The sequence below is a fragment of the Protopterus annectens genome, chromosome 9.part0 (genome assembly GCF_019279795.1).
Source record: "Protopterus annectens isolate FY-2018-M chromosome 9.part0, PAN1.0, whole genome shotgun sequence".
Lineage (NCBI taxonomy): Eukaryota > Metazoa > Chordata > Ceratodontiformes > Protopteridae > Protopterus > Protopterus annectens.
The window spans coordinates 617,621,541-617,637,176 of record NC_056743.1 but is presented as its reverse complement, the minus strand read 5'-3'; the positions used below and the strand labels follow the sequence as shown (position 1 = coordinate 617,637,176).

Below are 15,636 nucleotides of genomic sequence, written 5' to 3'. Positions count from 1 at the left end.
ATGCTTACAAACTCAGAATGCCCTGACAATAAGGAAATGCAGGATTTATTGCATGCAGCTGAACAAGTGGGAAAGCATACTTTGCAATGTGGTTTTGATTCATTAGAGGTTTCTTGCAGAGCTGCAGTTACAGGCTCTGTCATTCGAAGGCATGCTTGGTTAAAAGAACAAAGTTTACCTGATCATGTTAAAGTAAAATTATTGGATGCTCCACTACAGCATGATATTTTGTTCGGCATTAAGGCAGAAGAGTTGTTAAAGAAAATGGAGGATAAAGCAAAGTCAATGCAGACAGTAAAGGATTTCTTACAGGATGTTCATCGTGTTTCACTGTTGCAGTCATTACACTTGGGTTATCTGCCGGTAGGCTACCCGCAGTCGGCCCGAGTTCCAAAGTCTTGGTCCGGCGTCGGTTGCTGTCACCTCTTCCCTGACGTCAGTGCGCCAGGGGTATAAAAGATGCAACCGACGCCATTTTCTTCAGTCTTTCTTGCCGTGCGGTGCCTGAAGCAAAAGCAGTTCGTGCCAGTCGGCCGACTCCTGAGATTTTCGAAATTGAGTTTCAGAACCAAAGTTTTCAATAAAGCTAAGTACCCCGTTGGGGAAACTTTTTCTTGCTCCAGACCGATGTCAGTAAAAATTAATAATTGTATTTTTTGTGGGAAGCAAATACCTCATAAGGACTTTCACTCTTACTGTATTTCTTGCCTAGGCCCTGACCACGACGCTACTAGTTGTCAGTTTTGTGCTAGATTCAACAAATGCACTATTAAACATCGGTTTGATTTTGCTTTACATTATTTTGGCCGAAGGTTTAATTACATAATGCCGTCGGAACAACTGACGACTGGAATTTATAAAAAATGCAAAAACAAAGAAAAGGACAGGCATCCGAGGTCCAAAACCGACAACGAAGCCTCTTCCAGGCCAGTCGCCGGTTCCCCGGTTCTCAGTGAGGCGCTTTCGCAGCCCCTGACACCCGCTACCTCAGAGCCACAGGCCATATCCGACAGCCATGTGGAGACACCGTGGCCTGTGGAAACTCAAGGTACTGGGCCTATGGAAACTATTCCCTCAGATGGGTCTGGAGCTGCTGAGCAGGCATCGGCTTCTGAGGGTGTTTTCAGACCTTCACAGCTTATAATTAAGCCCACTACAGCAGCCAAGGCAAAGTTAAAAACACCATTAAAGACAAGGAAACAAGTACAGCATTCTCCTGAACAGTCATCCATGCCAAAGAAACAGATGCTTAAGATGGCCGAAGACCTAATTACTTTAATTAGGGGTTCCCATCCCCCTCCTAACAAAAGGCCTAGGCAAGACACTGACTATGATTCCTTTGATTCCTCTTCTGATCAGGGATACTCTCTCCCTCCCTATGAGGACTCTGATGCAGAAGAGTCTATACCTTCAGCCTCTCCGCCTGTGGATTATTCTTTTGGGGAAACCCTGCACACCATGAAGGAACATTTCCATTGGGAGAGCCAGGATTATTCAGAATCCAAGAAAAGGCTCAGATACTTTCTTTTATTGCCCCAGCACAGGCCCCTGGCTATTCCCCCTGTGCTTGATATTCATGATGTTGTCTCTGAATCCAGTCTGACTCCTGATTCTTTATCCCCTGCACCAGTCAAGCCAGACAGGTACTACAAGGTCCCTGACTCTCATAAATTTCTTTACAAAAACCCTGCTCCAGATCCAGAAACCATTTCTCAGGGTCCTAAAGGGGTTAAGGCTTCCACTGCTAAAAATCGTGTCCCCTCGGATGGGGATTCCAGAGCTCTGGATAGACGGGGGAAAAAAGTTTACACTTCTGCTACTTTAGCTGTAAGGGCTTTAAATTGCCAGTTTCACATGCATAAGTATCAACAGTATCTCATGTCATTGTTAAAGCACAAAATGGTTTCAATCTCAGAAAGTCCTGACAGTAAGGAAATGCAGGATTTATTGCATGCAGCTGAACAAGAGGGAAAGCATACTTTACAATGTGGTTTTGATTCATTAAAGGCTTCTTGTAGAGCCGCAGTTACAGGCTCTGTTATTCGAAGGCATGCTTGGTTGAAAGAACAAAATTTACCTGACCATGTCAAAGTAAAATTATTGGATGCTCCATGATACTTTGTTTGGTGTTAAGGCAGAAGAGGTGTTAAAGAAAATGGAGGATAAAGCAAAATCAATGCAGACAGTAAAGGATTTCTTACAGGTTCAACCACCTAGGTTTAGCAGAAACTGGCCTTCAAAAAATCGGTCCTTTCTGGTGTCAGACAGGCCACAAAGAGGCAGATACAGATGCCCAAGAGGCAGATCTCAGCCCCAAGGCTCCTACAGACCTAAACAATGGGGTGCTTCAGCCCCAAAGGAGGAAGACAAATCACAACCTTATAGGAAACAGTCCCAATGACTTCCCTCTACAGATGCCAAGCACTTACCTTTTGGCAGCACCCCTAGGGGGAAAGCTAGCACTTTTCTAAAAAAATTGGCACATAATCACCCAGGACAAATGGGTACTGAATATTATTTCTCAGGGTTACAGGTTCCACTTTCACACACTTCCAAAATCAAGAGGTGTGCCGGACCTGCCACAAAACCAATGAGCAGAGGCACAAAAACAAATTGCTGCTCTCATAGACATGGGAGCTATTCAAAGAATACCACAGCAAGAACAGGGGCAAGGATTTTACTCAAGACTTTTCTTAGTACCCAGAAAGGACAAAGCCTGGAGACCAATACTGGACCTGTCAATCCTAAATACTTTCCTGGATGTTCCAAAATTCAAAATGTTAATATTACAGCAGCTTCTACCCATGCTGGGCAAGAAGGCTGGGCTAGTTACTCTGTACCTCAAGGAGGCATACCTGCATGTCCCAATCAGACAAACTTGCAGAAGATACCTCAGATTCATAGCAGGCTCAATGCATTACCAATTCTCTGCATTGCCCTTTGGCTTATCTAATGCACCCAGGGTCTTCAAAAAGTGCATGGCACCAGTAATTGCATTTTGCAGACAGAAAGGAATTCAACTTTATCCGTACCTGGACGACTGCCTGATTCAAGCAGAGAGCAAGGACATTCTTCTAAAGCATCTGGTGTTTGTAAAAAAGTTATTAAGTTGCCTGGGGTACACAGTAAACAAAAAGAAATCAAAACTAGTGCCCTCTCAAGAGATTGTATTCCTGGGTGCCAGCTTGAACACAACGGCCCAGATGGCTTATCTCACGCCAGACAAGCAAGGACAACTGACTCAATACTTTCAATTGATGGCAACAAAGACCCAACTCCCTGCAAGAAAGATTCTGCAGGCCTTGGGTTACATGGCTTCCTGCATACTACTAATTCCATATGCCAGACTGCATATGAGGAAACTACAATGGTACCTAAAGAATGTATGGTCTCAACACTGTCAAAGTTTGGAAAGAGTTATATCACTAATCCCTTGCCTTCAACAGGAGTTTCAGTGGTGGGCACAAGCTTGTCACCTCAACAAGGGACAGCCTTTTACACAACCCACAGCCAGGCAAACACTGACAACAGATGCATCGGATTACGCCTGGGGAGCACACATGGCAGGCAAATTTATTCAGGGCACATGGCCCGCAGAACAAAGGCGTCTTCAGATCAATCAAAAAGAGATGCTAGCTGTGCAAAATGCTCTTATAGCCTTCAAGGACCTCTTGCATCCAGGACAGCTTATCATAAGGACAGACAACACCACAGTAATGTGGTACATAAACAAACAAGGGGGCACACACTCCTACCCTCTATGCAGGCAAGCAATGACCTTGTGGAACACAGACTGGCTTACTAAGTTCAATTACAAGCTCAATTCCTGCCAGGAAAAAAGAACATATTGGCAGACGACCTAAGCAGAAACATCATGGATCCCCACGAATGGAAACTGGATCCACAAGTATTCGCAGTGATAACTCAAAAGTGGGGGCTCCCAGACATAGACCTGTTTGCCAGCCCTCAAAACTATCAGCTAACAAAGTTTTGCACAAGGACTTTTCACCAACAAGCTTGGAAAGTGGACGCACTCTCATTCAGTTGGAAAATGCTAACAGTATATGTCTTTCCTCCACTACCCCTTCTCACAAAGGTGCTACTGAAAGTCAGGATGGAGAGACCCCGAATGATACTCATTGCTCCAGACTGGCCACGCCAGCACTGGTACCTGCTATTAAGGAATATGGCCCAGGGCCCACCATGGATTCTACCACAAATTTCCCACCTGCTCACACAGCAAGAAAATCAGATTCTACACAGCCAGCTCAAAACCTTAAACTTGGCTGCATGGCAAATCACCTAGGCAACCAGCCAGCTCCTCTCTCACAAGCTGTTATGGAAGTTATTCTGGAGGCCAGGAGGCCCAACACCAGGAAAGCCTACTCAGACAAATGGAAAAAGTTTTGCGCCTGGAACCAAGCTAATGGCCAAATTACCCTTCAGCCTGACATTCCTTAGTTTCAGCAATATCTGAGATGTTACACAAAGGGCGTTCTTTTTCATCTATTAAAATCCACGCCTCAGCCATTTCTGCTCACTACAACACGGATCCTCCCTTATTTTCACATCCACTCTTAAGGCATTTTCTCAGAGGGCCAAGAACATTAGGCCTCCCAGGAGAGCACCAACACCTACTTGGGACCTCAATTTTGTTCTGGAAAAACTCACGCTACCTCCTTTTGAACCAGCTTTCTCAGCTGACTTAAAGTTTATATCATGGAAGACTGCCCTGCTGCTAGCAATCACTTCAGCTAGAAGAGTTTCAGAGCTTCAGGCACTAATGGCAGTAGAGCCTTTCCTCATTTTTCATCAAGACAGGGTATCTGTACAAACTAACCCCTCCTTTATGCCAAAGGTGGTATCCAGTGTGGCTCTAAGTCAAACCATCCATTTTACCCACCTTCTTTCCAAATCCACAGAACAAAGGAGAAAGACTCCTGCATTCCTTGGACATTCACAGACATCTACGTTATTACTTGGATAAAACTAAGGTTTTCAGAAAATCTGGCCAGCTTCTTGTATCCTATGCTACAGCATCACAAGGAAAGGCTATCTCAAAACAAACCATTTCCAAATGGATAGGACATTGCATACGTTTTTGCTACACCCACCATGGAAAATCAGTTCCTGCTACCATAAGGCCCCACTGTACCAGGGCAGCAGCTACATCTACAGCCTTCCTCAGGGGGGTACCAATCAAGGATATTCTGGAAGCTGCAACTTGGAGTTCAGTACACACCTTCAGCAAACATTATCACTTACCACTTTACTCTAAGACCAGAGCGGGCTTCGCCACTGCAGTTTTGCAGGGCCTTCTAGCCCCCTCTAACCGTGTTTGACTCCTCCGCCCATCCTTAGCTTTGGGATTCTACCCAAGTGTGATGACTGCAGCAGGGTAACACGATGAACATAGTACAGTTTTGTACCTACCATAAATGTAGATGTTCGAGTGTATAACCTGCTGCAGTCCAGGTTGCCCTCCCTCCATCCCCTCTAAAACTAGCTGAACTTATTTCTATTCTATACAACCTCTGTGGTGTATTTGCTTGTGCCTAAGGGTTTTGTTTTACTTTTTTCAAGATAGCTATATATATATATATATATATATATATATATATATATATATATATCTATATCTATATATATATCTATATCTATATATATATATATATATATATATATATATATATATATATATATATATATTTTTTTTTTTTTTTTTTTGCCTACCTATTAGGGGCACCTGACATCTGGGGCAAGAAAAACTGAAGAAAATGGCGTTGGATGCCTCTGATATACCCCTGGCGCTCTGACATCAGGGAAGAAGTGACAGTAACCGACACCGGACCAAGACTTTGGAATTCTGGCCGACTGCGGGACCACCTGACGGCAGGATAACCCAAGTGTGATGACTGCAGCAGGATATACACTCGAACATCTACATTTATGGTAGGTACAAAACTGTACTTTCTTAGGACTTCTACCAGTGCCTGGTACTAACAGAAGATGTAATAGTTTAAAATGCAAAAGTGTGCATTTTTGTGGTGGTAGTTCAGGATGCCTTACTTGGTAGGAGATAGGTTCATAGGTTGGTACTAGGCCATCAGCCCTAGGGCCTATACAAGCCTAGCCATAACAATTCCCTGGCTATTTCTTCCCACATTGTTTACTTTCCTTGGCTAATATTGATGAGGAGAAAATGGATCCTGGTGTTATGACTGATGCTAGCGTTGGGCATTCAAAGCAGTGCAATTTAATGGTAAAACATAAGAGGACGCTTGGTCATATTACTAAAGAGTACATTTGAATGTAGAATCCATGATTGTTCCACTTTGACAGACTTCATGCTGCATCTGGAGTATTATGTCTAGTTTTGTAAGCCTAAAAACAAAATTAGATGAGCGCATGCAGCTTCCTGGTATATATTTGTTTTCTATTTTAGAATTGTTTTCTTCATTGTGCATTATTGGTGGAGCAGATAAACTGCTGGAGGTTGGTCAGTTGTGGGAGAGTATAACCTTTTTTAAGGAAAAAAGAGGCTAATTGGTTTATTGTACAGAAAAAAACAAGGAACTATAGGATTGTCTAATGTTTTTGTTGATGTAAACCACGTTGTATGTTACCCTCAGTTATCTCAGTTTGTTTGAGCATTGATATTAGATAAAACACTTCCTTGTCTGTTGTATCTGGTTTGAGGTTTTAGATAAAAAGGCAATGACACCACTCTGTACGAGGAAGAAGAAAACAATCAATTGGACTGTCATTGCTTCACCTTGAAAGGACTGTTCTAATTAATGTTTATTTTTTAACCTTAATTTTTAATGCTTTTCCAGAAATGTTTTTAATGATTATTGTACTTTAAACTGGTCATGTAATTAAAATCCTATAAGGATCGAGAACAACCCTGCCTGAGCCATGTCCCTGATGACATCACAAAGAAAATCCAACCCATACACTAAATGGGGTAGGGATATACCCGGGCATGTCTTTACCCAGATTGCATAACTTCTGCTTAGACATTGTAACTTAGAAACCTTGAAGCAGCAGTAATCTGTTGATTACTGCCGATAAAGAAAACATTAAACTACAACAAGGATTCAGAATTTGATTCTTTATTTTAATGACACAAATCACTAAGTGATTACTCAACCAAAGATTTATTTCGTAGCAGATAACAACAACTTGATAAAACTGTGAACCTGATATGACAGATAAGGAAGTGTCCCACCTAATATCAACTCACAAACAAACTGAGGTAACAGGCGATGTGGTTTACAGCATCAGCAACACTGGACGATCCTCTACTTACTTGTTTTTTCCATACAGTAAACCAGTTGACCTCTTTTTCCTTAAGCAGGTTATATTCTCCTACAACAGACCAACCCCCAGCAGTTTCTCTGTTCCACCGACGAGATTTAAAATTGAAAACAAATAATAAACCTGGAAGCTACACTCTTATATAGTTTTGTTTTTATTCTTGTAGTCTCACCCCTCCATAGTCCCAAGGGGAGAGAGAGAGAACTTTGCAGCTGATGATCACATTCTGGGTTAGACGAGACCATTGAATTTATTAGTTTTGGAAGCCTTTCCTAGAGGAAGTATTAAATGCATAGGTGTTGTGAAAAGTAGTATTTTCTAGCATGATTTATTTATTTAGTTAGTTAGTTTGTTTACTGGGGTAATACACTGATCACAATAAACCATTTGCAAGCACAGTCCTGTTGTGATGAAAGGTGCAAGTGAGCTAAAGCATGTTAAAAGGCTTAGAAAGTTGGAATATTACTTGAATTAGTTATTACAACAACTTGAGATGTACTTGGAAGGTGTTTGCAGACCTTTTAAGAGTTGATGGGAAGGGGTGAAGGAAGTACACAGGAAGCAACTTAAAGCAGTTTCCCCTCAATGTGAAGATGGCAAGGCCTTGGAATGCTTTACCAGAAGGATTGGTGAAGCGTACACTGGCAGAAGGGTTAAAAGGGTCAAATGATACATGACTGTAGGTCTTTTAGGGACCTGCTTCAGCTCAGATGGACTTGTTAGACCTTAGGTCTGCTTCCATTAACATTCTGATGTATTTGTAGTACTCCTTTAGCCCTAAAGTAGAGTATTGCAGCCAAAAAAAGTTGAAGAATGCAGTAAAAAGAAATTCCACGAGGGGAATAAAGCAGTTAGTAAACAATGAATGACATTTTGTCTGAATGTTATAGAATGTTTTCTAGTAGCAAAGGATGACTCAGTTGTAGGCGACTGCCAGCAGAATGTCAGTACTGGCTGAAATGCTGCAGTATCCCCATCCTAGCTGTTTTTCATTGTCTTTTATTTCTTCCACTTTTCATTCAGGTCAAATTACTAAAACGACAGCAACGAATGATAAAGAACCGAGAGTCTGCCTGTCAGTCCCGCAAGAAGAAGAAAGAATACTTGCAAGGACTTGAGAGTCGATTGCAGGAAGCACTCATTGAAAATGAGCAACTTAAACGTGAGAATGCCATGCTTAAAAAGAAGCTGGATGCAGTTATATCAGAGGTAATGAAAAACACTTCATAATGTCTTGCTTGATTCCCTTTTGTATTCCTTAGTTTTGAGAATTTGAGAAGAATCATTCAGTTTCTATGTAAATACTTGAGAATGTTTGTTAATTAAAAAATGGCAAGACACCTTGGCAGAGCAGCAGTCACTATTCCAGTTTCAGTTTTTTACTTACAGTTAGTGGAAAGCGAATTGAAATAAATGCCTCAGATAATTGATGGTAACCATCCAAATTGATAGCCAAAAGCAAGTTTATGTTGGACAATAACTGTCTGTTAAGATAGCAGCTGTTAAAGTTTCATGCCTTCTGCAAACGGTTTACTGTAAAATAGTCAGCGAAACACACCGGTTGTTTAGATCCCAGTAAATTTTTGAGTTAACAGGTCGGTTTTCACCTCACCAAACAGAAACTTGTTCCACAGTTAAACAACACAAGCTATTATGTGTTGAAATTCGGTCTTCACCTCATTACAAATGGAAACAGCTGTCCAAAATACACTTTTGAAAGGACCACAGCGGTATAATCTTGTAAATACGAACACTTTATTGACAAAAAACTAGCAAGCGCCTTCACCTTGTAGGCTTCCTCAGAAGACCGAATTTCAACACATAATAGCTTGTGTTGTTTAACTGTGGAACAAGTTTCTGTTTGGTGAGGTGAAAACCGACCTGTTAACTCAAAAATTTACTGGGATCTAAACAGCCGGTGTGTTTCGCTGACTATTTTACAGTAAACCGATTGCAGAAGGCGTGAAAATTTAACAGCTGCTATCTTAACAGACAGTTATTGTCCAACATAAACTTGCTTTTGGCTATCAATTTGGATGGTTACCATCAATTATCTGAGGCGTTTATTCAAAATATTTTCCACTAACTGTAAGTAAAAAACTGAAACTGGAATAGTGACTGTTGCTCTGCCAAGGTGTCTTGCCATTTTTTAATTAACAAACCTTACTGTTATTATTGAGACACTAAATATAGCAGCTATTTTTTACTTGAGAATGTTTGTTTTAGTGTGTGTGTGTGTGTGTGTGTGTATGTGTGTATTGAGAGAAACTTGTGTTTTATTATGTAAAATGTTACAGAGCATGTAGCAAGCATTTAATGTTTTGAACATTCAGCACAATATTAAAAAGCTTGTATTTATTGTAAAAAAAAAAGAATCTGTGCGACATCAATATATAAGTAGGACAAATGTAAAATCAAACTTATAGCCATTGCTTTAACTTAGGCTAATACCACCCCTGTGTCTTCTCATCAAAATGTAGTGACCTACATGGGTGGTCACTTTTAAGGTGCAGTAGTTATGCTATTTCTCATGTAAAAAAAGCCGTGGAAAAACTACATCATGAGGATCATTAAGAGTCCCTTTTAGCAACTATACTTAAATTTTACTTTGCTACTGTCTGTCACACAAACCATTTTATCAATATTTCAGACTACCCTTTACAAAAAAATTTGATGTCATCAAATAAATTTACACATCCAAGTACACATAAAGATTATTTTTATAAAGGATATGCTACATGCACTACTAGAAATGTGATATATATATTGCTAAGTGCAACCATTGCACTTGTTTTTATGTAGGTAAAATGAACCAGATGTTTAAACAATGAAGTTTACATCAATATGCTATACGTAACAGTTCAGAACACAATCCTTTTTCAATATGTAGCACTTTACTCTGATCATAGCTTTTCCTTTATGGCTATAGATAACCATCAACAATAATATTAGGGATGGAGATTTGCAAAATGCTACTGAGGATGAAGTTTTATAAAATTTTTATGTGTTATGGTTATGTTTTTATATTATATATATATTTTAGTATGTTTTCACATATGTGTATTTTTGTTTGTTTTCAGAATGGGTTATGATGTATCAGGAAATTACATCTGCTGTTTTGTGATTCACCAGGAAATTCCATGGGCCATTTGAGTTCTGCTGAATGGCTTATGACATTTTAAAAGTATTATATATAGTTATATGCATGTAATGGTAGGATCTGAAGAAGGAAATTGTTTTCTGAAAGTGCTTATCCTGTTACTAATAAATTATTTTATGCTTTTTGTTATGGTGACCCTGCTGCTGTTTATTTGGATATTCCTTCCCAGGGTGGCATTAGAATCTAACCTGAAAAAGCAAATTTATTTGCAAGTATTTCTTCCAAACTTTGCTAACAATGGAGAACACACCCTACATACCTTAGATGTCCAATGACGGCTCAGGTTCTATTTACACTTTACTAAAGACTTTAGAAAATCAGACCAATTATTTATAACCATTTCCTAGAGAAATCTAGGAAAACAAGAGTCAATAGTTAAACTTTCCAGATGGCTAGCAGATTGCATTTCCTTTGCTTGTAAGATAAGCGGTCTGTCTTTCCATTCTGAACCTAAGGCTCACTCTGCCAGAGTAATGGTAGCTTCAACTGCATTCACAAAAAGATTTCCTGTCAGAGGTGTGTCTGCAGCAGCGACTTAGTCTACAGCTTATACCTTTGTGTCATTATAAGTTGGATGTACACTCTAGAACTCACACTTCCTTTGGCTGTGCCATTCTCAGGAATGTCCTTCCATGCTCCTTTGAATCTGTCCCAGATGTTGAATCAGATTAAAGTGGACATCAGATACAGAAGTTATGTACTTACCGTAATGGTAGATGCATGTTGTCTCATTTTCATGTGGTTCAACTCCCCTCCCTCCATCCCCCTTCCAAATTGTCATTTTTCATCTTCTGGGGCTTCATCATGTCTTGGTGGGACCCTGTCTGTTTCTCATTCCACTTTCCTCTATAATGGATAGTGTGCAATATATAGTTTTCTTCATTCTCTTCCTATGATTATTAGTCACCATTTGAAATCAGTCAGCAAACTTGATCTGAGGTAAATAAGCTAGGAGGAGAGAGCTGGGGATAGGGGAGGAGTCAGACCTCTCAGATCCAGAGGTCTGGTATAAGGTGCCAAGGATCTGAAGTCTCACTTGTTGAAACAGACAAAAATAAGACAACACAGATCTATCATTATGGTAACCACATAACTTTTGATGTTCATCGTGTTTCACTGCTGCAGTCATTACACTTGGGTTATCCTGCCGTCAGGCGGTCCCGCAGTCGGCCAGAGTTTCAAAGTCTTGGTCCGGCATTGGTTGCTGTCGCCTCCTCCCTGAAGTCAGTGCGTCAGGGGTATATAAGAAGCAGCCAATGCCATTTTCTTCAGTCTTTCTTGCCGCGCGGTGCCCGAAGCAAAAGCAGTTCGCAAGTGCCAGTCAGCCGACTCCTGAGATATCAAATTAGACTTTCAGAACCGAAGTCTTCAATAAAGCTAAGTACCTCATTGGAGAAACTTTTTCTTGCCTCAGTCCGATGTCAGTAAAAGTTAATAATTGTATTTCTTGTGGGAAGCAAATACCTCATAAGGATTTTCACGCTTAATGTATTCCATGCCTAGGCCCAGATCACGACGTCACTAGTTGCTGGTTTTGTGCTAGATTTAACAAATGCACTATTAAACGTCGGTTTGATTTTGCTCTCCATTACTTTGGCCGAAGGTTTAGTTATACCATGCCGTCAGAACAACTGACGGCCACAATTCACAAAAAAACGCAAAGACAAGGATAAGGACAGGCATCCGAGGCCCAAAACTGACGACGAAGCCTCTTCTAGGCCAGTCGCCGGTTCACCGGTTCTCAGTGAGGCGCTTTCGCAGCCCCTGACACCCGACACCTCAGAGCCACAGGCCGCTACCGACTCCCATGTGGAGGTGCCTAGGCCTCTGGATACTCAAGGTGTTGTGCCTACAGAAACTAACCCTTCAGATGGGTCCGGAGCCGCTGAGCAGGCATCGGCTTCTGAGGGTGTTTTCAGACCTTCACAACTTACCATTGCAACTACAGCCAAGTCTAAAACTGTATTAAAGACAAAGAAGCAAGTACAGCATTCATTTGGACAGGCCTCCATGCCTAAAAAGCAGATGCTCAAAATGGTCGAAGACTTAATTACTCTGATCAGGAGTTCCCATCCCCCTCCTGATAAAAGGCCTAGGCAGGATACAGACTATGATTCCTCTGACCAGGTTTCTATATATTCTGATTCCTCTTCTGACCAGGGATACTCTTTACCCCCCTATGAGGACTCAGATGCTGAAGAATCAATTCCTTCATCCTCTTCTTCTGAGGATTATTCTTTTGGGGAAACTTTACATACCATGAGGGAGCATTTCCATTGGGAGGGCCAGGATTACTCCGAATCCAAGAAAAGGCTCAGAGACTTTCTTTTATTGCCTCAGCACAGGCCCCTTGCTATTCCACCAGTGTTGGATATTGTGGATGATGTGTTCTCTGAATCTAGTTTAAATCCTGATTCTTTACCCCCAGCTCCAGTCAAGCCAGACAGGTACTACAGAGTCCCTGACTCTCACAAATTTCTTTATAAAAACCCTGCTGCTGACCCAGAAACTATCTCCCAGGGTCCCAAAGGGTAAAGGCTTCCACAGTTAAAAATCCAGTTCCCTCTGACAGGGATTCTAGAGCATTAGACAGATGGGGGAAGAAAGTTTACACCTCTGCAACTTTAGCAGTGAGGGCTTTAAATTGCCAGTTTCGCATGCTTAAATATCAGCAATATTTACTATCTCATTTAAAACAGAAAATGAGTACAAGTGCAGAACAACCTGTCTATAAGGAAATGCAGGATTTATTGCATGCAGCTGAACAAGTGGGAAAGCATACTTTGCATTGTGGTTTTGATTCATTAGAGGCTTCTTGCAGAGCAGCAGTTACAGGATCTGTGATTCAAAGGCATGCTTGGTTAAAAGAACAAAGTTTACCAGATCATGTTAAGGCAACATTACTGGATGCTCCTTTATAGCAGGATATTTTATTTGGTGTTAAGGCAAAAGAGGTATTAAAGAAAATGGAGGATAAGGCAAAGTCTATGCAAACAGTGAAGGATTTCTTACAGGTACAGCCACCTCGATTTAGCAGAAATTGGCCTACAAAAAATTGGTCCTTTCCAGTGTCAGACAGGCCACAAAGAGGCAGATACAGACACCTAAGAGGCAGATCTCAGCCCCAAGGCTCTTACAGACCACGACAGTGGGGTGCTTCAACCCCAAAAGGAGGGGAAGACAAGTCACAACCTTACAGGAAACAGTCCCAATGACTCCCCCCTTCCAATGCCAAGCTCTTCACTATTGGCAGCCCCCTAAGGGGGAAAACTAGCACTTTTTTCACAAAACTGGCAAGCAGTCACCCAAGACAAATGGGTTCTAAATATTGTGTCTCAAGGTACAGGTTCCACTTTCACACTTTACCAAGGCTAAAAGGAATGCCAGACCTGCCACAAAATCAATGGGCAGAGGCACAAAAACAAATTACAGCCCTCATGGACATGAGAGCTATTCAAACAGTGCCACAGCAGGAACAAGGACAAGGTTTTTACTCAAGACTCTTCCTGGTCCCCAGAAAGGACAAAGCCTGGAGACCCATACTAGACCTTTCTACTCTAAATACTTACCTGGATGTTCCGAAATTCAAAATGTTGACACTACAGCAGCTCCTTCCCATGTTGGGCAAGAAAGCTTGGCTTGTTACTTTGGACCTCAAAGAGGCATACCTGCTTGTCCCTATCAGACAAAATTGCAGAAGATACCTCAGATTTCTAGCTGGTTCAATGCACTACCAATTCTCTGCACTGCCCTTTGGCTTATCTTCTGCGCCCAGGGTCTTCACAAAGTGCCTGGCACCAGTAATTGCATTTTGCAGACAAAAAGTAATTCAAATATATCCATACCTGGACGACTGCTTGATTCAAGCAGAGAGCAAGGACATTCTTCTAAAGCATCTGGCATTTGTAAAAAGGTTGCCAATTTGCCTAGGGTACACAGTAAACGAAAAGAAGTCAAAACTAGTGCCCTCTCAAGAGATAATATTCCTGGGTGCCAGCTTAAATACAACGGCCCAGATGGCTTATCTCACGCCAGACAAACAAGGACAACTGAGTCAGTATTTTCAATTGATGGCAAGAAAATCCCAACTCCCTGCAAGAAAAATTCTGCAGGCCTTGGGATTCATGGCATCCTGCATACTACTAATTCCATATGCCAGACTGCATATGAGGAAATTACAATGGTACCTAAAAAGTGGTTGGACTCAACACTCTCACAGCTTGGAAACAGTAATACCACTAATTCCCTGCCTACAACAGGAGTTTCGATGGTGGGCACAGGCATGTCACTTCAACAAGGGTCAGCCTTTCACTCATCCCACAGTCAGGCAGACTTTAACAACAGATGCTTCGGATTACGCCTGGGGAGCACACATGGCAGGAAAATGTATTCAGGGCAAATGGACCACAGACCAAATGCATCTTCACATCAATCAAAAAGAGATGTTGCTGTACAAAATGCCCTTACAGCTTTCAAGGACCTTCTGCATCCAGGACAATTATTATTAAAGACAGACAACACCACAGTAATGTGGTACATAAACAAGCAAGGGGGCACTCATTCTTACCCCCTCGGCAGACAAGCCATGACCTTGTGGAACACAGCTCTAACTTATCAAGTTCATCTGCAAGCACAATTCCTGCCAGGAAAGAAAAATACTCTGGCAGACTACTTAAGCAGAAACATCATGGATCGTCACGAGTGGAAATGAAATCCACATGTCTTCAGCATGATAATGCAAAAATGGAGGTGCCCGGACATAGATCTTTTTGCCTCCTCACTGAATTGCCAACTACAAAAATTCTGCACAAGGATTTATCACACACAAGCATAGAAAGTGGATGCTCTTTCATTCAGCTGGAAAAGCCTAAAAGTTTATGCCTTCCCACCTCTGCCTCTACTTTCAAAGGTACTCCTAAAAGCCAGACAAGAGAAACCACAGATGATTCTGATTTCTCCAAACTGGCCATGCCAGCATTGGTACCCAATCTTAAAGAACTTAGCTCAAGGCCCACCTTGGATTTTGCCTCAAATTCCACACCTACTGACACAACACAACAATCAGATCCTGCACAGCCAGCTCAAAACCTTAAACCTGGCAGCATGGCAGACTCATTAGCCAAACAGACAACACCTGTCTCTAAAGCTGTTATGTA

At 41.5% G+C, this 15,636-nt stretch overlaps 1 protein-coding gene across 1 annotated transcript in view; it reads left to right on the top strand.

Annotated features, from left to right (window-relative positions):
* The window catches only part of LOC122811369 (cyclic AMP-dependent transcription factor ATF-6 beta-like), a 1,192,927-nt gene that overhangs the window by 457,975 nt on the left and 719,316 nt on the right, over window positions 1–15,636 (top strand). Inside the window, exon 8 of the mRNA XM_044083167.1 lies at window positions 8,344–8,529. Coding sequence (XP_043939102.1) covers window positions 8,344–8,529 — 186 coding nt within the window. The remainder of the gene's footprint in view (window positions 1–8,343; window positions 8,530–15,636) is intronic.